The sequence below is a fragment of the Pan paniscus genome, chromosome 23 (assembly GCF_029289425.2).
Source record: "Pan paniscus chromosome 23, NHGRI_mPanPan1-v2.0_pri, whole genome shotgun sequence".
NCBI classification, from domain to species: Eukaryota; Metazoa; Chordata; class Mammalia; order Primates; family Hominidae; genus Pan; species Pan paniscus.
In genome coordinates, this window is record NC_085927.1 from 60,722,532 (window position 1) to 60,746,704 (window position 24,173).

General features: G+C 38.0%; 1 protein-coding gene across 1 annotated transcript; it reads left to right on the forward strand.

Annotated features, from left to right (window-relative positions):
* LOC129395072 (MAM and LDL-receptor class A domain-containing protein 1-like) lies at positions 1–23,673 on the forward strand. The gene is made up of 5 exons (XM_063603131.1): positions 1–189; positions 13,187–13,288; positions 14,221–14,367; positions 17,795–17,961; positions 23,449–23,673. The coding sequence occupies exons 3-5, from the start codon at positions 14,250–14,252 to the stop codon at positions 23,545–23,547; spliced, it is 384 nt and encodes a 127-aa protein (XP_063459201.1). The 5' UTR covers positions 1–189; positions 13,187–13,288; positions 14,221–14,249; the 3' UTR covers positions 23,548–23,673.
* Positions 23,674–24,173: the final 500 nt, after the last annotated feature.

The window sequence follows — 24,173 nt, forward strand, 5'->3', positions numbered from 1 at the left end:
CCGCGCCTCTCTGCGCCTCCGCCGGCGCGCCGCGCCTCTCTGCGCCTCCGCCGGCGCGCCGCGCCTCTCTGCGGAGGCGGAGTTGCGTTCTCCTCAGCACAGACCCGGAGAGCATCGCGAGGGCGGAGCTGCATTCTCCTCTGCACAGACTTCGGGGGTACTGCGAAGGCGGAGCAGAGTTCTTCTCAGGTCAGACCCGGGCGGGTGGGCTGAGGGCACCGCAAGGGCAGAGCTGTGTTTTGCTCAGCACAGATCTGGGGGGCACCATAAAGGCGGAGCAGCATTCTCCTCAGCACAGACGTTGGGGGCACTGCCTGGCTTTGGGACAACTCAGGGCCGCATCGACGGTGAATAAAATCTTTCCCGGTTGCAGCCCTCAATAATCAAGGTCAGAGACCAGTTAGAACGGTTCAGTGTGGAAAACGGGAAACCAAAAGCCTCTCTTTTGGTTAGGGTGAGGCTGAGGCTGAGGGTGAGGGTTAGGGGTTGGGGTCGGGGTCGGGGTCAGGGTCAGGGTCTAGGGTTCGGGTTCGGGTTCGGGGTTACGGGTTAGGGGTTAGGGTTAGGGGTTAGGGTTAGAGGGTTAGGGTCAGGGTTAGGGTCAGGGTCAGCGGTCAGGGGTCAGGGTCAGGGTTAGGGTTAGGGGTTAGGGTTAGGGGTTAGGGTTAGGGTTAGGGGTTAGCGTTAGGGTTGGGGTAGGGTTAGGGGTTAGGGGTTAGGGTTCGGGTTAGGGTTAGGGGTTGGGGTTAGGGTTAGGGGTTCGGGTTCGGGTTCGGGTTAGGGGTTGGGGTTGGGGTTAGGGTTAGGGGTAGGGGTAGGGGTGGGGTTGGGGTTAGGGTTAGGGGTTAGGGGTAGGGGTGGCGTTGGGGTTGGGGTTAGGGGTTAGGGTTAGGGTTAGGGGTTCGGGTTCGGGTTCGGGTTAGGGGTTAGGGTTGGGGTTGGGGTTGGGGTTGGGGTTAGGGTTTGGGTTTAGGGTTAGGGTTTTAGGGTTTTAGGATTAGGGTTAGGGTTAAGGGTTAGGGTATGGGTTAGGGGTTAGGGGTAGGGGTAGGGTTAAGGGTTAGGGTTAGGGGTTAGGGTTAGCGGTTAGTGGTAGGGGTAGGGGTAGGGTTAAGGGTTAGGGTTAGGGTAGGGTTAGGGTGAGGGTTAGGATTAGGGGGTTAGGGTTAGGCTTAGCGTTAGGGTTAGGGTTAGAGGGTTAGGGTTGGGTTTGGGGTTGGGGTTGGGCTTAGGTTTGTTAGGGTTAGGGTTAGGTTTAGGGGTTAGGGGTTAGGGTTACGGTTAGGGTTAGGGTAGGGTTAGGGTAGGGTTAGGGGTTAGGGTTAGCGTTTAGGTGTTACGGGTTAGGGGTTAGGGTTAGGGTTTAGGGTAAAGGTTAGGGTTTAGGGTTTAGGGTTAGGGTTAGGGGTTAGGGGTGAGGGTGAGGGGTGAGGATTAGGGTTAGGTTTAGGGTTAGGGGTTAGGGTTAGGGGTTAGGGTTAGGGTTAGGGTTGGGTTAGGTTTAGGGTTAGGGTTAGATATTTCCATGTAAATATTTCCATGTTTATAGAGATAGCGGTGTAAATATTTCCATGTTTATAGAGATGGCGGTGTAAATATTTCCATGTTTATACAAATGGTGTAAATATTTTCATGTTTATAGAGATAGCGGTGTAGATATTTCCATGTTTATAGAGATAGCGGTGTAAATATTTCCATGTTTATACAGATAGCCGTGTAAATGTTTACACGTTTATAGAGATAGCGGTGTAGATATTTCCACGTTTATACAGATAGCGGTGTAGACTTTCCACGTTTATACAGATAGCGGTGTAGATATTTCCACGTTTATACAGATAGCGGTGTAGATATTTCCACGTTTATAGAGATAGCGGTGTAGATATTTCCACGTCTACACAGATAGCGGTGTAGCTATTTCCACGTTTATAGAGATAGCGGTGTAGATATTTCCAAGTTTATACAGATAGCGTTGTAGATATTTCCACGTTTATAGAGGCAGCGGTGTAGATATTTCCAAGTTTATACAGATTGCGGTGTAGATATTTCCACGTTTATAGAGACAGTGGTGTAGATATTTCCACGTTTATACTGATAGCGGTGTAGATATTTCCACTTTTATAGAGACAGCGGTGTAGATATTTCCAAGTTTATAGAGACAGCGGTGTAGATATTTCCACGTTTATAGAGACAGCGGTGTAGATATTTCCACGTTTATACAGATAGCGGTGTAGATATTTCCACGTTTATACAGTCAGCGGTGTAGATATTTCCATGTTTATACAGATAGCGGTGTAGATATTTCCACGTTTATTTTGGGCAGGAAGAAGGTCGAAATAAGAAGGGGCAATGTTTTTGGCCATATCATTGGCTTGACTATTTTATCTGGGTAACTTTATTTGCTAGGCAGGCTAACAAAACTGAATATTTAGCTTTTAGCCTTTGGAGTGGAGGTAAGTAAGGAGAACAGATTTATGAGTGGAATAAGCAAATATATTTCCTACAGAAACTGGAAATCAACAATGTTTAGAAGTAAACTCCAACTTTCTTTCAAAATCTGTTCCCTCTTGTTCATTCCCTGTTTTAGTCATTGGCAGTTGTTTTTTCTCACTCAAAAAGTTAAGAGTAATTTTTACATATTCTTCTCTTTTTTTCACCTTTATATCAATTTGGCTAAAAAATATTATGGAGGGAATGTCCTACCTTATTTCTTAAATTTTCTCCTCTTATTTATTACTACTATTTATCCAACCCTGACTTTGTTCCAGCCCACATTTTTCCCCCCTATGGGATATTTTTTTTCTTCCAATTTTAATGTATTCTACTCAACAATCTACTTCCAACAGATTGTACTTTATAACAGACACCTATGGCCAGGTCTCCACTTGTCATAGATCCATCAATAAGTCTTACAGCCTCCAGGACAGAATTCAAATATTTTATCATGATATTAGCTCCTCACGATACTGCTCTTTTTCAGTAGTCCAATGTCCTCCTTCACAATTCCCCCAAGAATCCCATACCCTGGTCAAAACAAATTACTTGTGAGTTCAGCAACACAGTGTCCTCTAATTCTTGGGTATTATGCAAACCTCTTTTCCTCTGCCCGAAAGCCTCATTCCATGACTTTTCTTTTTCTTCTTCTTCTCATTTTTCCTCTCCTTCATCCTCTCCCTATCCTCCCCACCTTCTCTTCCCTCTTTTCTTCCCATTCCTCTCCCCTCTGTCCTCCTCCTACATTTCTCCTCCCTCCTTCCTCCACCTCCCTTGCCTTCTTCCTCTCCTTTCCTTTTTCTTCCTTCTTCTCCCTTCTGCCTTCTTTGTTCCTTCCTTTTCTTTCTTTCTTTCTTTCTTTTCTTTGTTTTTGATATGTCCTTCCACCATTTATGCTCAGGTTTCTGAGCAAAAGTTTCTTGTGAGTTGAGGTTTCTTGTGCAGGGAATTTTCCCTTATAGACTATCCCTCCACATTGCCACTACCACCCCCTACACACACACACACACACAGACACACACACACAGACACATGTGTATTGATTTATCTCCATGACTAAATTCTAAGTGCCTTGAGGCATAGTTCCTACCCTGTCTAATTCATTTGTGGACCCTAGAACAGAACAAGCACTTAATAAATATAGATTGACCAAATGATTGAACAAAGAACATGTGCAGTTATTCAAATGCCAAATATTTGAGATTTTGGATTATTTGTTCTTCCTTGTGAGATACATATGCTCTATTCCATAAAAAAGCAGATTTAAATGAAATATCAAGGGAAGAGGTTTTTAACAGTACTTACATTTGTGCTAAGAATGTTATATTATTTCTAGGTTTTTGTTTTAGTATGAAAAATGAAGCTAAGTCCTCAAACTATATAATGAGGCTTTATTGAAGAAGAATTAATCTGGGCCAAGCATTTCCCATATTTTAATAGACATACAGGTACTTTTGCCATATTATAACAGAATTATTGTATTTAGAAATGAGTGGACTTAAAGAAAATGAGTGGACTTAAGTTGTAACATAGCCGTCTTGTGGTAAGTCTTTTTGGTTTATAGAAATGATTGTTTAGGAGGCTGAGGTGGACAGATCACTTGATGTCAGGAGTTCAAGACCAGCCTGGCCAACATGGTGAAACCCCATCTCTACTAAAAATACAAAAATTAGCTGGGCATGATGGCGTGCCGCTGTAATCCCAGCTACTCCAGAGGGTTGAACCTGGGAAGTGGAGGTTGCAGTGAGCTGAGATGGCACCACTGCACTCCAGCCTGGGTGACAAAAAAAGACTCTGTCCTGGAAAAAAAAATGATATTTAGATTTCCTAAAAAGACTTCTTTTCACATACGTAGGCCATAATGCACCTGCCCTACACAAACCAGGGCTAGTATATTAGTCTATTATGGCTGCCATAACAAAGTACCTCAGACTGTGTTACTCAAACAATAGAAATTTATTTTTTCTTGATTATTGAGGCCAGACATCCAAGTTCAAAATGTCAGCAGGATTGATTGAGTTTTGTGTCCTTTCTTCTTGGCTTATAGATGGCTGTTTTCTCCCTGTGTCTTCACATGGTCATTCTATACCTGACTATGACCTAAACTCTAGTTTAAGTACACCAGCCATATTGGATTAGGGCCACCCTGGTTACCTCATTTTACCTTAGTTAGCTCTATAAAGGCTGTATTTCCAATACAGTCACTTTCAGTAGTACTTTGGGTTAACACTTCAACATAGGAATTTTGGGAGGCATGATTTAGCCCATAATAACCAAGTTCCAGACATCTAGAAACAGCTTCTATGTTCTAGGGCCTGCTGACATCATTAAAACTAGCCAGTCCTAGGCTTGCTTACCCTGCCTCCCCTGCTTCTTCTCCTAGAAACCAGAAGAAAGTTTCTTACCCACATTTCACTCCTCTTCCTCTGCCTCCTGACTGACGCTGGGACTTTCCCACGTGCTCCCTCTTCTTGGAGAGGAGGTGTCTAGAGACACCCAAGAGGAGGTCTATACTCTGGGTGACCAAATAATCTGTATAACAGACCCCCATGACACGAATTTACCTATATAACAAACCCACATATGTACCCCGAAGTTAAAATAAAAGCTTTTTTTTAAAAGTAAAAAACAACTCATAGAGCTGAATACTGGAAAATAGGAACTTTACCATATGTAAATTTATAAATAAATTTGAAAATGAAATGACCAACTTTTAAAGTTGAAAAATTCTGAGATGAGGAAGTTTATAATATATGGCTTATTTATTATACCGTTATTTATGAAAATGAAACTATTATTTTACCATATATATTTCTCTTTACTCTAAAAATATATCATGAAGTCAGGAGTTCGAGACCAACCCGGGCAACATGGTGAAACCCTGTATCTACTAAAAATATAAAAATTAGCCAGGTGTGGTGGCACATACCTGTAATCCCAGCTACTGGGGAGGCTGAGATGGGAGAATCGCTTGAACCCAGGAGGCAGAGGTTGCAGTGAGCTGAGATCACGGCACTGCACTCCAGCCTGGGTGACAGGGTGAGATCCCATCTCAAACAAAAGAAAAAAGAAAAAAATACATATAAGCTATTTTATTTATAAAACTGCTTAGTATTAGGTATGTTCACAGTTTCTGAACACTTTGCAAATTGGACAATAAAACTAATTTTTAATATGAAAGAAATTGTTTAGCCTATTTCCAGATTTTCAAACAATACCGTTCTAACCTCTGCCCCTTCCAAGATATGAAATTTTATTGTACATTTATTGAAAAGAGGATCACTTTAGATTTTACCAAAGTAGCTAGTATGAAAAAAAAATCAAGCCTTACTATTGTGATTAAATAAGAACATGTTTAATCACTGATTCTTGAATAACACTGATTCTTAAAGAAACAGCTGATTATAATTTTGTATAACGATTTCATGCTGTGGCTCACAATCAGAATATTTTGAATATTCTGTGAATATTTTTAGATTGGTTTTTCAGGACTTTGCCTAAGTCTCATTTGTAAAGCCCTCAAATATACCAATCATCCCTTTATTAGAATCTGAATGATGCATATATATTATCCAGTTAAATAACTAAGGACCTTTTTTATTTTAGTAGCTTCCAGTTCTCTTTTAAGAGACAGTAACTGTTCCTTCCTTGAAATCCACTACAAATAAGGATAACTGACACATTGTCTAAAACCTCTGGAGTAAAAACTGGATGTCAATTATAACTTTTACCACAATGGCCTTGAGACTTGGACTTCATTTTCTACCCTCTGAGAGAGTCTGGACAATTTCATTTAATCTGTTTGTGCAAGATAAGATTGGAAGGATGGCAGGCCCTAGACATGTGACTTTAGTGGTACAGACACCTTGAAATGGTTGGCAAAGCCGTATTCCACTAATCATGTATCATTGATGGAGGATTTGAAAACCCCTAAAATAATATTGTACTGCCAGATTGTGGTACAATGTAAGAATAAGAGAAAGAGAGTTGGGCACAGTGGCTCACACCTGTAATCTCAGCACTTTGGGAGGCTGAGGTGGGCAGATCACCTGAGGTCAGGAGTTCGAGACCAGCCTCAACCTGGCCAACATGACAAAACCCTATCTCTACTAAAAATACAAAAATTAGCCAGGCGTGGTCTTGGGCCCCTGTAGTCTCAGCTACTGGGGAGGCTGAGGCAGGAGAATCGCTTGAACCTGAGAGGCAGAGGTTGCAGTGAGCCGAGATTGTGCCACTGCCCTTCAGCCTGGGCAACAGAGTGAGACTCTGTCTCAAAAAAAAAAGAAAGAAAGAAAGAAAGAAAGAGTGAGAGGAGAGAGGGAAGAAGGGAGAATTAATATGAGTATAAATAACTGACATCTTTAAATAGCTTTGAGCTCTGGGATTGAATGCACTAAAATAAAAATAGCTGTCCAGATTTATTAATTGACAATTTATGCATACCAGGCCAAAATACTTACTCATATACCACTGGTTTTATGGTTGTAAATTCCAGTTTTCAGGCCAAAGGTAGTTAAAGTGGTAGACACTGGTGAAAGAAATGAAATACATTTGACAAAATCTACGTTTTTAATTCCATGCAATTTGTACTCAACTGTTTTGCTATTTTTGTTTATAGTGCTTCTGGGTTTTTTTTTTTGTCTTGTGTAAATAGTGATGAATTAGAGATAATATGCAACATTTAACTGAACTATGGCCAATATTTAGTTATGTAGCTCTAGGGACAGAAGATTTGTAGCTATTATATGAATCTACAAAAATTACAGTTTTAATTATTTCATGGTAATCGTTATTGTGCAATCTTAGCTTCATTTATTGCCAACATTCCCTTAATTGCATATGCAGCTTTGTTTTCAGTGCATCTTACATTCTAGAGGATTTGCATATTCATCATTTGTAAACTCCCATTATGAGGAACCAGATTGTGGATGCATTCATAAATCATTTCCATAACGAATTGCTTCAGTTTTATCACAAATAAAAGTGAACATGATGTATATTGAGTCTACAATGTTTTAAAATTTTTCATCAGGTTGTTCTTAGGCCATTTATTCATTTATCAAACAAGTATACATTGAGCACCTATTATGCCAATAAGTTTTTTAGATAGTCATGTGATAGCAGTGAAAAAGCAAATAGTAATCATTGCGTTCACCAAGCTTACAATTTAGTCAGGGAGAAAAATGATAATAAGCAAATAAATAAAAAATATACTTTATGTCAAGTGGTGATATTTGCTATGGAGAACAGTAAAACAAAAAACTGTGATAAGAAGTTCTAGAAATGAGGATGAGATGGTGATGTTTAAATAGTCAGTATGGTCACATTAAAACATATAATCTGAGAAAAATAGCCAAACAATAGAGGAAATAAGCCATGTGAATATTACATATGTTGACAAAAAGAGTCAAGCTCTGTAAAATATTAAAAGAGATTTATTCTGAGCCAAACATGAGTGATCAATGGCTCATGACACAGTCCTCAGGAGATCCTGAGAACAGGTGCCCAAGGTAGTTGGGCTACAAGTTGGTTTTACACAATTTGGGGAGACATAAAATATCAATCAATGAATGCAAGATGTACATTGGTTGAGTTTAGAAAGGCAGAACAACTGGAAGAGGGGGCTTCCAGGTCATAGGTAGATTCATAGATTTTCTGGTTGACCATTGGTTGAGTTATTATCTGAAGACCTGGAATCAATAGAAAGTAATGTCTAGGTTACAGTAAGAGCTCGTAGAGACCAAGGTTTTACCATGTAGATGAAGCCTCCAGATAGCAAGCTTCAGAGAAAATAGACTGTAGATGTTTCTTATCATACTTAGTTTGTTCTACCAGTAATTGCAAAAGGGAGGAGGGTATAATGAGGCATGTCTGGCTTCACTTTCCCATCATGGCCTGAACTAGTTTTACAGGTTAACTTCGGAATGTCTGTAGATAAGAGGAGGAGTCCATTCAGATGGTTGGGGGCTTAGGATTTAATTTTTTTATTTATATATCCAGCTATAAATGCAGAGGCCTTGAGGAAAGAGGCTTTGGTTTATATGAGGAAGGTCGTAGTAAGGCATTGATGTTTACTTCATGTAGGATGAAAACCCATGGAAGGGCTTTAAGCAGAGGAGACATGATCTGACCCTCAAGATTATAGTGGAGCAGGGACAAGGACAGAAAGACAAATTAAGAAGTTACTAAGATGATCAGGAAAGAGATGATGTTTCCTGAGCCAGAGTTGGTAGTAGTAGTGGAGGTCGTAAGATGTAGTTGGATTCTGGATGTGGTTTATTGATAATGCAGAAATTTGCTGATGGATTGCATGTTTGGTGAGAGAGAGAGAAAGAGATGAGTCTTGGAAGACCCCAAATTTCTCACCTTAACTAGAAGGATGGAGTTTCATTAACTGGGATAAGAAAGGCTGTGGGAAGAGAAAGTTTACGTTGAGAAAAATCAGAAGTTTATTGAGATAGTAACCGCCCAAGGGGTTCACCTTGCCAGCTGCCTGGGCAGAGCCAATTCATCAAGATGGGAATTGCAATAGAGAAAGAGTAATTCATGCAGAGCCGGCTATGTGGGAGACTGGAGTTATATTATCACGCAAATCAGTCTCGCTGAGCATTCAGGGATCAGAGTTTTTAAGGATAACTTGGTGGGTGGGGGGAAGCCAGTGAGCCAGGAGTGCTGACTGGTCAGAGATGAAATCATAGGAAGTCGGAGCTGTCTTCTTGTGCTCAGTCGGTTCCTGGGTTGAGGCCACAAGATCAGATGAGCCAATTTATTGACGTGGATGGTGCCAATTGATCCATCAAGTGCAGGTTCTGTGAAATATGTCAAGCACTGATCTTAGAAGCAGTTTAGGGAGGGTCAGAATCTTGTAGCCTCCAGCTGCATGACTCCTAAACTATAATTTCTATTCTTGTGGCTAATGTTAGTCCTACAAAGGCAATCTAGTCCCCAGACAAGAAAGAGGTCTGCTTTGGGAAAGGGCTGTTACCATCCTTGTTTAAACTATAAACTAAGTTCCTCCCAAAGTTAGTCCAGTCTCCACCCAGGAATGAGCAAGGACAGCTTGGAAGTTAGAAGCAAGATGGAGTCGATTAAATTAGATCTCTTTCACTGTCTCAGTCATACTTTTGCAAAGGTGGTTTCAAGATTTAGACCTATTTCTGTGACCCGAGGGAAGAGGCTTAAGTCAGTATCAGGATACTGCTGGAGTGTAGAGTTGGAGTCCACAAAAATTTTGGGCCTGAGGTATAATTTTATGAGTCCCCAGCATTTAGGAAAGGGTTTAATAGCATGTTACTAGGTGATATTAACAAGGTTGTGGGTGTGTAGAGAGGAGAAGAGATGGAGGGACTGAGCTTCCAGGCAGTCTCATGTTGAGCAGATGAGGGAAAACCACAAGAGAGACTGAGAAAAAAAATAGGTGGTAACACAATCAGAAAACCAGAAAAGAGTTTTATGCAAAAGCCTGGTGAAGAAAATATTTCAAGAAAAAGGGAGGGATCAGCTCTGTCCAATATTACTGATATGTCAAATATGTTGATGAAAAAAATTAAATATGAGATTTAGCAATATAGAGGTCAATCTTGATATATGCAGTTTCAGGGGAGTGGTAAAGGTGATGAAAAAACAAACAAACAAGGAATAAAATACTGATCCGTGCTACAACATGGATGAACCTCAAAAACATTTTGCTGAGTGAAAGGAAGCAAGCACAAAGGCTACAGCCTGCATGATTCCATTTATGTGAAATAGCAGAGTCGGCAAATCCATAGAGATAGAAAGCAGATGTAGTGGCTGCCAGGGTAGGGGGGAGAAGAGAGAATGGTGAAGTGACTGATGGGTACAAGTGATGAAAATGTCTTGGAATTAGGTAGTTTGATGATTGCACAACATTTCAAATTTAATAAAAGCCACTGACTTGTACACTTTTTTGTTGTAGTTGTTGAAGCAGAGTTTTGCTCTTGTTGCCCAAGCTGGAGTGCAGTGGCACGATCTCAGTTCACTGCAGCCCTGCCTCCCGGGTTCAATTGATTCTCCTGTCTCAGCCTCCTGAGTAGCTGGGACTACAGGCATGCAACACCACACCTGGCTAATTTTTGTATTTTTAGTAGAGACGGAGTTTCGCCATGTTGGCCAGGCTGATCTTGAACTCCTGACCTCAGGTGATCCATCTGCCTCAGCCTCCCAAAATGCTGGGATTACAGGCATGAGCCACTGTGCCCGGCCTTTTTTTTTTTTTTTTTGAGTTGGACTCTCACTCTGTTGCCCAGGCTAAAGTGCAGTGGTGCGATCTTGGCTCACTGCAACCTCCGCCTCCTGGGTTCAAGCAATTCTCCTGCCTCAGATTTCCTAGCTGGGATTACACGCGTGTGCCACCATACCTTGCTAATTTTTGTATTTTTAGTAGAGATGGGGTTTCACCATGTTGGCCAGGCTGGTCTCGAACTCCTGAACTCAAGTGATCCACCTGCCTCGGCCTCCCAAGTGCTGGGATTACAGTTGTGAGCCACTGTGCCCAGCCTACTTGTACACTTTAAAATAGATAAAATGGAAATGGTTAATGATATGTTTTGTGAAGTTTATCTCAATTAAAAAAACTGTTATTGACATAGATTCGAGAGAGAATAGGAGGGGAAAGAACTGGTGTTTGAGTCAGTGTGAGAATAGGCAGAACTTTGAGAAGTTAGTTGGAGAAGGTTGTCGGATCAGGAGAATGTTTTTCTAAGATGGATGAAGTTTTGGCCATTTAGGTCCTGAAGGAAATGATCTTGTAGAGAAAGAGAACACATCGTTGTAAATGAGAGGAGAGGAAATTGGCAGCATGATTCCTTAAATAGCCGAGCAGAGATGAAATTTCTGTCTAAATGGAAGACGTCATCCAGAGAAGGGCATGGAGAGTTGACCCGCTCCTACAGGGGGCGAAGCGTGTGGACAGCTGGCCAGTGAGATTGATGATGCGACTTGTAAAGTTTTCTTCTGATTTCTCTCATTTTCCCAATGAAATGCGAAGCAAGGTGGTGAGCTGAGAATGACAATAGGGAAGGAAGAGCTGGAAGTTAAAAGAGGGAATAGAAAGCTTTGAATAGTTGTCTAGGAATGCGGAAAAGGAAAGAATGAGGGTCACCCTGATGCCAATGGAGTGAGTAGTCATGAATACGAAGTCATTTCAGTCTGCATGATTGTGGACAAAGTGAAATCTGCATGATTTCTTCACTCATTCAGCTGCACAGATACAGGCTAGAGTAAGTGAAGGGATTTATTTTCTAGAGTTTTTGCCATGAGAGTATGGAGAAGTATGAGTGTGGCCAGGGAGTGATTGCTTGTCTGACATCTCTAATAAAGGAAATGAAGACAAGATAGGTGAGGGAAATAACTGAAAATAATTTAGGATCCTGGGCTTGTAGAAGCTGGCGCAGCTGAAATATTGTTAGAGTAGAGATATGAAAAGAAGTGAGCTGGACAGATAGGGATGATGGTTGGTGAGTGGACCACTTGAAATGAAGACAAGGAAACGTTATCATCATTAGTAATGGTAATACTTCTTTTGAAGAGTGGTGGCAAAGGTTGTTTTTCATCAAAGTTCTCCTTCAAAGTCATCAATAAGAAGAGATCAAGAAACTGAGAAGCAAATAAAAGTGAATATTTACATGACAGAGAATGACAGTGAGCTCAGAGCTAGAATCTTCAGGGGTTGAGGGGCAGGGCATCCTCAGGGCTCACCTACAGTGTCTGTAGGTGATTGTAACAAGCTGGAACAGTGAGGGGTGCCATTTGACATGAGAGTCAAAGCTTGGGTATTTAGGAAGGTCAGAGGGAGAATTGTCTGCAAGTGGTATGGGCAGAAAGGACTCCTAGTCTACCTTCAAGTCTTATATTGGGGGGCTTGGGGAAAAGAAAACAAAAACACAGGCACGATTTTTTTTTTTTTTGAGATGGAGTCTCGCTCTGTCACCCAGGGTGGAGTGAAGTGGCGTGACCTTTGCTCACTGCAACCTCCACCTCCTGGGTTCAAGCAATTCTCCTGCCTCAGCCTCCCTAGTAGCTGGGATTATGGATGCATGCCACCACGCCCAGATAATTTTTGTATTTTTAATAGAGACGGGGTTTCACCATGTTGGCCAGGCTCATCTTGAACTCCTGACCTCAGGTGATCCACCCTCTTTGGCCTCCCAAAGGCCAGCCCATGCCTGGGATTACAGGTGTGAGCCACCATGGCCGGCCAACAGGCACAATTTGGGAAGGCTCCAGAGAAAGCAGTTCCAGGGAAGATCCACCTTCCACGTTTAAGGGGCACCATATCTTGTATTGGACACATGTACAACTGTCCTTCAAATAGTAGACTCTGAGTTCCAACATTAGGGCAATTTTTTTACTCCTATGAAGGATTGGCTTTGGGGCTTGCTTGTCATTATGGAGATATGATTAAAATTCTGAAACATTTGCGTAGTTGTTTTGTTCTGTTTTTCTCTGTCTCTATTTGAGTGGTGTGTGTGTGTGTGTGTGTGTGTGTGTGTGTGTGTGTGTGTGTGTGTGTGTGAGAGAGAGAGAGAGAGATAGGGTTACCTAAAGGGTGATGATACCATAAAGAGAAATTGGTTACAGAGTGCTTTGTAGAATGAATATTAACATTAAAGCAAAATACTTGAGTCTTACCAGTTGCACCTGCATTTCACTTCTTGCCAATCTTTAAATTTAACAGATGGAATTTTACTGTGTCAAGAAGCATTGAATGCTGAGCGGGAGCTATGTCATCCAGATACAGATCTCTGCAGATTTGATGCTACAGATGAAGAGTTGAGATGTAAGTGTTAAATTGAGATATTCACTTTTCTGGTATATGTGCAATATGTGAGACTCAGAGACCACTCACAGGAAAGTGCACACGCCAACCTTTGTTGCCATTAATGTCCTATTTTTAGCTGGAGTGTTATTGGGAGGCTGTGGTGGTTTATACTAAATACATCAATTTAAGGCGATGTCATTTTGTGAAACAAACTAAAGCCATTGTGGAATGATATGCAATGTTTCTTCTATAAAATTTCAGTGTGATTATGAATAGTAAATAATTTAAACTAACTAATCTAATCCCATAAAGTAGGTAAGGTAAAATATAAAGCCATTTTAAAAATTGTTGACTGGGTATGGTGGCTCATGCCTGTAATCCCAGCACTTTGGGAGGCCGGGATGAGAGGATTGCTTGAGGCCAAGAGCTCAAAATTAGCCTGGGCAATATAGCAAGATGTCATCTCTACCAAAAAAAAAAAAAAAAAAAAAAGAATTACCTGAGCATGGTGGCATGCACCTGTGGTCCTAGCTACTTGGGAGGCTGAGGCTGGAAGATTGCTTGAGCCCAGGAGTTTGAGGCTACAGTGGGCTATGATTGCAACACTGCATTTGGCCTGGGTGGCAGAACAAGACCCTGTCTCTTAAAAAAATTAAAACATATTGTGACTGAAGTGGTGACACATACAACAAAAACTAGGAATCTCCTTTTTTATGGCAATGGGTCACATTTGAGAGGATATTGTACATGTGGATCAACTGAGAAATTTTTGCAAAATGGAGTTGCTGGTACACTCTAAGGCTTATTGAATCCCAACTTCCAGATATAAATTAGTGTGTGCTGATGTGTATGCGTGTATATAAGCCTTTTGGTTGATTACAACACATAACTTGGTTAAGCAGCCACTCTAGCAGACTAATAGTCCACCAAGATCTTTTTCTCCCGTTTAGTGTGTCAGGCCTGTGGGTTTGAATTTGACATGTGTGAGTGGACGTCAGAAGCATCTGCTGGCCAAATTTCCTGGATGCGCACAAAAGCGAGAGAGATCCCTGCATTCGAATCCACACCTCAGCAGGATCAAGGAGGTGATGATGAAGGTAGAAAAAAAAATAATATCTTTTATGTATTACTTTCAGAATTCTGCTTTATGGTGACTAGTTATAAGACATTACATAGGAGGCCTTGGTGAATATACTGAGTATATTTTATTGAAAATACATTCTGCCATAGGAGATGAAGGTGAAAATAACAATTATGTTTCCAACAGTGTAAAACAAGAATTATACTAGGTTAACAATATTTTTTAAGTTTTATTATTTCCTTCAGGATTTATTATCGTATGAACAAAAAGTATTAAAAGGCTTTTTTTTTTTTTTTTTTTTTGAGACAGAGTCTCACTCTGTCACCCAGGCTGGAATGCAGTGGTGAGATCTCGGCTCTGCAACCCCCGCCTCCTGGGTTCAAGTGATTCTCCTGTCTCAGCCTCCCAAGTAGCTGGGACTACAGGCACGTGCTACCATGCCTGGCTAATTTTTGAATTTTTAGTAGAGACAGGAATTCACCATGTTGGCCAGGCTGGTATCAAACTCCTGACCTCAAGTGATCCACCCACCTTAGCCTCCTGAAGTGCTGAGATGACAGGTGTGAGCCATCATGCCCAGCCAAGTCAGCCAGCTCTTTCTTTCTTTCTTTCCTTCCTTCCTTCCTTCCATCCATGCTTCCTTCCTTCCTTCTTTCTTTCTTTCTCTCTTTCTTTCAACACTGCTCTGTTGTCAATGAGTTTCTTCCTCTTGCTAACATATTAATTTGTATTTTCTGTTTACTTTTATTCTTTTTGCTTTTTTTTCTTTCTTCCTTTTCTTGGAGGGGTGAGTATTGTTACATTTTTATTTTTATTTTTTTCACTGATCTGGAAGCTTTAATTTGTATATCTTATTGTTATGACTATTCTTAATTTTTAGGGTATATTCTTTATATGAAATTTCTTTAACAAAACCTAAAGTGCTCTAGTATTCTGCCTTCTTGAACATGAGAAAGACCAAACTATCATTTAATTATTTTTTGGTCCTGAGTTACAGTTGAACATTTTAAAGAGTTTTAAAGTCAATATCTTGTTATGATACTTGTAATTAGTAAGTTTATATATTTCATTATTTTTCTTACTCACCATTGTTTTTTAGATTTTATGCTTTCCTTCTTGGTTCCCTTATCCCCTTGCAAAGGTTGACTCTTTAATCAGTTTTTCTTTTATTTAGAAAAGATCTGTGGTGATGAGCTCCCATAGTACCTGTAAACTTAAAATGTTTTAAAATTGTTCTCACTTCGAAATAATAATTTATCTGGTCATACAATTTTAGAATTTTTTTTTTTAATTTCTAAGTACAGGGTGATTTTCCCTCTTTAGCTCCTGATATGTGCTATAGTGACGGAGAAGTCTGAGTGCATGCAATGGTTTTTAGTTTAATGCAGATTTTAAAAATGTTTCTTTATCTTTGTTATTTGAAAATTTCAGTATGATGAGTGCAGGAATGAGTATATGTTTAATTTTTAATGCTCAGAATGCACATATATCATCACTTGCAGAAATTATGTTATTTTATTCAAGTAATTCTCTCTTACTCCCTCTAATCTTTTCATCTTGAGTTTCTATTAAACACAACTAATGTTCACACTCCATAACCAGACTCCTCCTTTTTATTTTCTATATAATTTACTCTATTTTGAGTTACATTTCAGGGCTTCTGGTACATGAATTTTCTCTTTGACACTATGGCCAGTCTAGGTTATATTCTGCCTATTGGGCATTTAATTTAAAGTCTTAATTTATTTTTGTTTTAAGTGTATACTTGCTAATATTTTCTTATTTATTTCCTAGTGTATCTTAATATGTTTTTAATAGAATGTATTAGAATTGCATGAAATTTAATTTCTTTTTTGTACAATTTATAAATGTAATTCGTTTTTGCTGTCTTTAGCATTATATTTATATATTTTACTGTGCAGATTATTATTTTTTATTTTTTTATTTTTTGGGGGTAGCAGTAATATTATTATTATGGTTATTTATTTTATTTAAGTTCCAGGCTACGTGTGCAGGATGTGCAGGTTTGTTACATAAGTAAACATGTGCTGTGGTGGTTGGCTGCACCTGTCAACCCATTACCTAGGTATTAAGACCAGTGTGCATTAGCTATTTATCCCAATGATCTCCCTCCCCTCACCCCTCAACAGGCCCCAGTGTGTGTTGTTCCCCTTCCCTGTGTCTGTGTTCAAGTTGTTCAGCTCCCACATATAAGTGAGAACATGTGGTGCTTGGCTTTCTGTTCCAGCATTAGTTAGCTCAGGATAATGGCTTCCAGCCCCATCCATGCTCCTGCAAAGGACATGATCTCATTCCTTTTTATGGATGCATAGTATTCCATGATGTATATGTACCACATTTCCTTTATCCAGTCTATCATTGATGGGCATTTGGGTTGATTCCATGTCTTTGCTATTGTGAATAGTGTACAGACTATTTTTAAAAAGATTAATAGACTTTACTTTTTAGAATTACTCTTTTCAAACTGCTTTTTGCCTTGCAGGTGCCTTGTAATTTTTTGTTGAAAGTCAGACATGATTTACTGTGCAAAAGACATTAATGTAAATAGTGTAAGCTTTTACATTACGTTTATCCAGTTAAGGATCATATTATGCTTAGTATTTGCTGTAGCTGTAAATATGTGAGGCTAAAATTTGGTCTCATGTTCTTGTTTTTGTCTTTCTTGTTGTATTTGGGTTTCCTTAGAGACTTCTTTTTAAATAAATGTCAGAGACATGCAGCAGTTTCAGTAGCATGAAGAAGTATTTCAGACTTTATTTTTGAAAATGAAGTTGTAAAATTATAGAAATCTCTTTATAAATCTGTGTTGTCATTGTTATTAAGTTCAAGAACAGCTCCAACTGGTTTTAAATATCAGATGGGGAAAAATTTATATACAATATCTTTATGTAAAACAAAATCCATAGGTGACGTTTAAAAGGACTGTAGATATCTCATACCTCTATGTGGCTTGGTAAGAAAGAAGACATTTTAAGTTGTATTTCCTAAAACTATAAAGGATTTTCTACAAAAAGTAAATCAAAAAATCATCCAGAGGGGCAAGAATTCTGGGAAGGATGAAGAGAAATTCTTGATTAAAAAAGGATTGAATTGTGATATTTAAAAGAAAATGACAATAATTTGGTGGTATAGCAATTTGTATATGTAGGTTTCTTTTACAGGAATCTTGAATTTTTACAAAAGGGTGTTATCAAATTTTGATTATAGAAATTAGGAGATTTCTCTACATATTGGAAATGATATATAAAAATGAAAACCTGTTATTTGTAGTTGATGTAATCATTTGAAAACACTCTATCCTTTTAAGTAAAATATTTGTGTTTTAAGTCTGGTTTTGAAAACTTCAGAAATGAGATAGTTTTAGTCAGACAGAAAGAAGCTAATGTTTTCCTAAATTGCTTCTTTTTTCTTTTATCTTTCAGGTTATTATGTATGGGTAGGCGCTAAGCATGCTTTCACTCTTAACCATTTAGACAGCAGGGCTTACCTAAATAGCTCTGTGTGTCATTGCCTGGGCAAGAGCTGTCATCTTCAATTCTATTATGCAATGGAAAGCAGTGTCCTGAGAGTAAGACTGTATAATAATAAGGTAAGAAGAAAGTTGCATTTATTTCAAATTCATTGAATCAATGAAGTTTCTAACTCTTGGCAACTTGTGTTTCGATTTCTCAGTTGCGCATAGGCTTTTATTCTTTAACTTGACTTTATTTGGTATACTTTTAAAAAGAATGATTAAGAAACTAGGATAGGGGACACTCTCATGTACAAAAGTTAATGTGATAACTTGCCCAATATTATTTCATAAAGTTTTCAAAATTCATGGAAGTATATTAAAGAAACTATAGATCTAATAAAAATGGGATAGCTGAGATTCTGTATTGTGAGCTCTGTATTGAAGCTCTGATGTGATCTGTTTTGGACATTACATCTATATATCATTAGAACTATAAATATAATGGTTAAAACTTACTTGTTTGGGTAGCAGTAGACATAATTTTTAAGACTGGTAATTATTGATTAAATATTGAACAATGGCACACTGGGTAGAGTGAGTCCATTCTTCTTCTCTCTCCTTGTCCAATATGCTCAATGAGTTCTAAAGTGTAAAGCTGGGTGAGTACTCCAATTAGTATAACAGATAAAAACAAACTGACAGCTGATTCCATAGTATAGGAAAACACCCTGCTTTTTCTACTCTTACGCACTCAGCACTCCCAATATCTCACTTCTGACAACAGATGCATGTTTTTTTTCCAACACAGCAATTCAGTTCTCTAGTGGACACCAACTGAGTGTCCTTTGATTTGCCTCAATTCTGACACTGCTACGTGAAGATAGTACAGATTCCACAGGTTGAGGTCTCAGGCCCACAAGACTACCCCTACTTCAGAGGTCAATCACAAGCTTCCTATTGTGCCTCTTACCTACCAGCTATAAATTGGAGTTCCCATGACCCCCTTCTTAGGTTTGATAATTTGCTAGGATGGCTCACAGAATTCAGGAAAACACTTTACTCATGTTACCCATTTATTATTAAAAATGTAGATGAACAACCATATGGAATAGATGAATAGGGCAAAGTATGTGGGAAGAGGGGTGGTGCTTCTCTTCCATGCATTCCCGGGTGTGCACCCTCTAGGAACCAAAATGCGTTCAGCAATCTAGAAGCTCTCTGAAACCTGTACTTCAGGAAATTGTATAGAGGATTTGTCACATAGGTATGATCATTTATTAGCTCAATCTCCAGCCCCTCTCTTCTTCCCCAAAGAGGTGGGGCTGAAAGTTCCAAGCTTCTAATCATAGCTTGATCTTTCTGGTGATGAGTCCCATAAGATTCTATTAACATCCCTACTGATTAGGAAATTAACAGGTTTTTGGGAACTATCTGCCAGAAACTGGAGATGAATAAATATATTCATAATAAATAATATATAATGTAAAATTATATGTAATATAATATATAACAAATAATATATTTATTATTTTATGTATCCAGATTTATATGATTCACATAATTACATCTATATGTATGTGAGATATCTATAGGTATATATCTCTACACATCCATATAGATATAAATATATAGATAGATAAATATGGATGTCATATATATATCACATATCTGTAGATATGTGGATGTGATTATATATATATATATATCTCCCCACACATCCATATACACACATATAGATATATAAAGAAATATACATATGTATATAAATTCTTTTTTAATTGAATGAGATATAATTTTCCTGGCATTCTGGAACTTGTTATGTTTTTGTGTTTTTTGCAATAGTACTTTGTAGTCACTGCCCTGCAATCTATTTAATATATTTCACTCCATTTGGTAAGGTGTGGGGGGAGGAAGAAAAGGGGACAACATCTCCCTATCCTTCCTGCAGCATTACAAACTGTCCAGATATGTGGGATCAATTTTACCAAAAAGGAAGAGAGAAAAAATTTAACTGTATCCATGTATGTTCCACCATTCATGCCTCAATATTTCAGTTGCTGTCACCTGTGCTGTTTGAACCAATCCCAGCAAGCCTCCATGCAATCTACAACATTCTATAATTTCCAACTCCTTCTTCAATAAAGGCATAGTAGAGAAATTCTAGAATAATTTCGATGAGTTTAAATTATAGTTAAAATGGTTAAATTATATATGTGGGCCTATGGTAATGCTTTTCAGATGACAGATAATTAATTATTTCATTAAAATTGAATGAATTTTTAGCCTAAATTTAAGTGGAAATTTGTATTATAATATGGTCTAATCCTGAGGATTATTTTAATCTGCTCTGAAAATGAGTGATGTATTTTAAAAGTTTCATTGCATGTAGAATGGAATTGTGTATTTAATTATGAATGTGAGTATGTACTGTGTATGTAATTATGAATGTGTATATGTATTATGTAATTATGAATGTGTGTATTTAGTATGTATGTAATTATGAATGTATATAGATTGGAATTACTGAAAATGAGCCATGCCATTCTTCTGGTGGCTTTAAAACCATACAAGAAAAGAGTGAAAACAAATTGGCTTCAAGTGTTACATCATATAAAAATGACGTTAGATACCACACATCATTAACTCTATTAATCAGTAATACAGTTATCAAGATTCTGTCTCTCATATTATAAGAAAAGAAGTTAATCATAGAGAAATGATCTAGTGTATTAACCAGAACCAAATGAATGTACATCTTAGAGATTGTTGACTGATGTTTGATTTGTTAGTATCCTGTGAGGTGTCCTGTCTTTTCTGACACTATTTGCTATCCTCTATACATATGTTACTCACTGATGCAAAATCTGCATCAAAGTACATTTAAGTCCCAAGACAATGTTTTATCACACACTTAAAATGACTCCAAACAAACCTATCATTTAAAAAAGTAGCTCTTGATGAAAATGATGATTTACATCTTTCCATGAACAGAATGCTGTTGTATGTTGCGAACATCTATTACTCTATAAATGTGAGGAGGTAAGCCAAGAAATATCTAGCAAGAATGCTGAAGGTTGTTTTCTTTATTTCCAGAGGACATTAGAACTTGAGAAGTGAAAAACTCAGGTGAAGGCAAGTTGTTAAATAAAGAGTTCACTCTTTAGAATCAGCTCAAGTGTGTAGCAATTCTAGTTTGTACCATCTAACCATTCTTGGGTTAGATCTGTGTCCATGATCTATAAAATAATACTCATAGCAACAGACTACTTTTGTTCTGTGTAGGGTTTCCATGTAATTATTTACCAAGAAATTTCCATGTAATTTTTCTTTACAACCAAATTTACTTGTAATTCTTTACCAAATTACATGGTCTTATTCCTAGATGCGATCAAAAGTAGTGAAACTCAACATTGACTTTGGTACCCTTGATTTCTTCACTGGAAGAGAAAAGCATAGACTGGCATCTCTAAGAGATAGAGTGTTAATAAATATGTTAAATATTTTTCTTGAAAGGTAAATCGGCATTATTGATCCTGGACCGGCGGAGCAAAGATATATTTTTAAAAAAATTATTTACTGATTTTTAGATAAAAGTAGAACATCACTTGAAAAGCTTTGCTGAGTTGGAGATTTCTTTTTTACATTAACACCTGTGAAAAGTAACTAGAAAGTGGAAGAGTAAGAACAGAAATAAAATGAAACCTGATTTCACTAAGAATAAATTCTTTTTACAAAACATTGCTAGTGCCATCAGACTGGAAAATGTATAGAAAAATATAGATCTCATTCACTGTGTACTATGAACCTGGCTTATGAAAAACTATTTAAGTTTGGAAAGAACACTGCTCACTTTTCAAAAATGTAAGTGCACCCATCTTCAGGGGGAGCAGAGGGGAATCAATTAGTCACTGTGAAAAAAGAGCACAATAGCTCTAAATTATTTTCATAAAATGAAAACGGGGGAAAGTGGTGAATGCAATTTGCCAAGAGGTGTCACTAAAAGCATCTGTGTAGGGTGTAAGTGTTTTGATGCTAAATAACTGAAGTTGTGTAAGAAATAAGCAGAAGAAAAATTAGTTGCTTGTCTCAACTTTTTATAACTCCAGTTCATCCTGATCCGCCATGAAAGCTATCAGCCAAAAATATGTCCACCCCATGTGCTTCATTGTCTTGTGGAAATCTTCACAGTTGATATGAATAAGTAATGAAGCAAATTGTAATGGATTTAGACTATCTTCTGAAATATTTAGGTCTTGGAAATTTGGAGTAGGCATCTGAGGGTGCAGGACTAAGTTGAAAGTAGATTCATTTTTAGAAAATCTTGGGCATGCATAAAATATGTGAGGCTGAGTGAGGACACAAATATTGATATCACTTATCATTTGGATTAAAACAAGATGTTGCCTTTCAGGGCCGTTTTCTATCTCATGCTAGAAAGTGGGACAGAGCCAGGCTCAGAGCTCAACCTGAGACATAATTATGTCAATCTTCACATTTTTACCATATTGTTACCTAAAAATTCATGCATTCTATATGTAAACATTATGAACAATTTGGTCTATTTTTGGGAAGAAATGTGAATTTGAATGTCTAATAAAATGTAAATAAAAATAAGATTTCAGAGCATAAAAGCATCAACATAAATCATAAAGACAAATGCCATACATGCCGTAGACAAAATTTTGAGTACCTTATAGACTTTTTTATTTTATTTAGTTTTTTTGAGACGGATTCATGCTCTGTCGCCCAGGCTGGAATGTAGTGGTGGCATCTTGGCTCACTGCAACCTGCGCCTCCCAGGTTCAAGTTATTCTCCTGCCTCAGCCTCCTGAGTAGCTGGGATTACAGGCACCCACCACCATGCCTGGCTAATTTTTGTATTTTTAGTAGAGATGGAGTTTCACCATAGACTTTTATTGAGCTTCTTACATTCAATACATGTTTTGAATGCAGTAAAGGCTTGTTACTACACTCATAGCACGTAGTAACAATTTTACATAGATTTTGCAATCTGAAAAATGATCATTGTACAGGTACATAACATAGATTTCTCTAAAAGATGTAAATAGGCCTTTGATAGAATGACCAAATTAAGAATATAATTTTCAGAATGTAACTGTATTGTTTGGAACTTGGACCAAATGTTTCCACAGGAAAAAATATTTAGTATAAATTGAAATTGTGCAGAAAATGCATCTGACAACATTTTTAACCTTTATATTGTTTGCTTGTAATCTTTTTCTTTTCTAGTATCATGGCAATATTACAAAATGTAATAATGTTATTGAGATCAACATTTAAATTGCTGATCTTATTAACTGTTATTTAGAATTTTATTTTTGAAACGCAGTACTGTTTTTTTAAAAGATTTCATCCAAATTTTTGTTCCATCCTAATACTGTTTATCTACAAAAAGCAGCTTTACTACATAAACATGCTTCATTTTCTTATTTTTTAATGATATTCAGCTTTTTCAATTTGACTACCAAGACTTTAGATTTCCTAGTACTTTATATCATACAGGTAAGGTAATACCTACTACAATGTAACTAAAAGAGCATGTATGTAAATGTGAAGATTAGAATATGGGTAATGAGTGATGTCTTTCTCTTCAAATCAAAGGAAGAAGAAATATTTTGGACATACAACATATCAACTCACAGCCAATGGGTGAAAGCAGATGTGTTAATACCAGAAGATCTGAAGACATTTAAGCTATGAAAGAAAAAAAAAGTATTTTTTAAATCATGGTTTAAGTTTTAGCTTTGCAGCAATAAATTGATCATGCACTGCTAAAGTTAAATTAGCATTTAAGTTAGGGATGCCTGCTTGTATATTTGGGGAGAGTGATTGCTTACTTTTTAAATTGTACCTTTTCCTTCTGAGACCAAATTTCCCATGGCGGGGGAAATAGAGTGTATCCACTCTTGTTCACAGCTTCCTCATTCTCCACAGCCTTCCTTTCTTGCTCCCCAGCACCATGCTTTGCCCCAGGGAAACAAATTGCATTATGAAGTAGGTAAATAGTAAACTGGTATTGAAACTTAGTAGAGCATAGGCAAATGTTTTGAATGCAATAATTCCTATCTTTATAACACATGGAAAGCTCTATGTACACCAAGAAACATATGAAACATACATAGGCTCAATAGGAATGCTGTCTCTTAAAAAATTAAATTGATATTTTGTGTTGTATTAGGTTGGTGCAAATGTAATTGCAGCTTTTGCCATTGTGGCTTTTGCCATTGCTTTTAATGGCCAAAACCTCAATTATTTTTGCACCAACATGATATACGGAATGCGTAAGTTTATTTATGCTGGAGTGTGAGTATAAAATGATGATACTG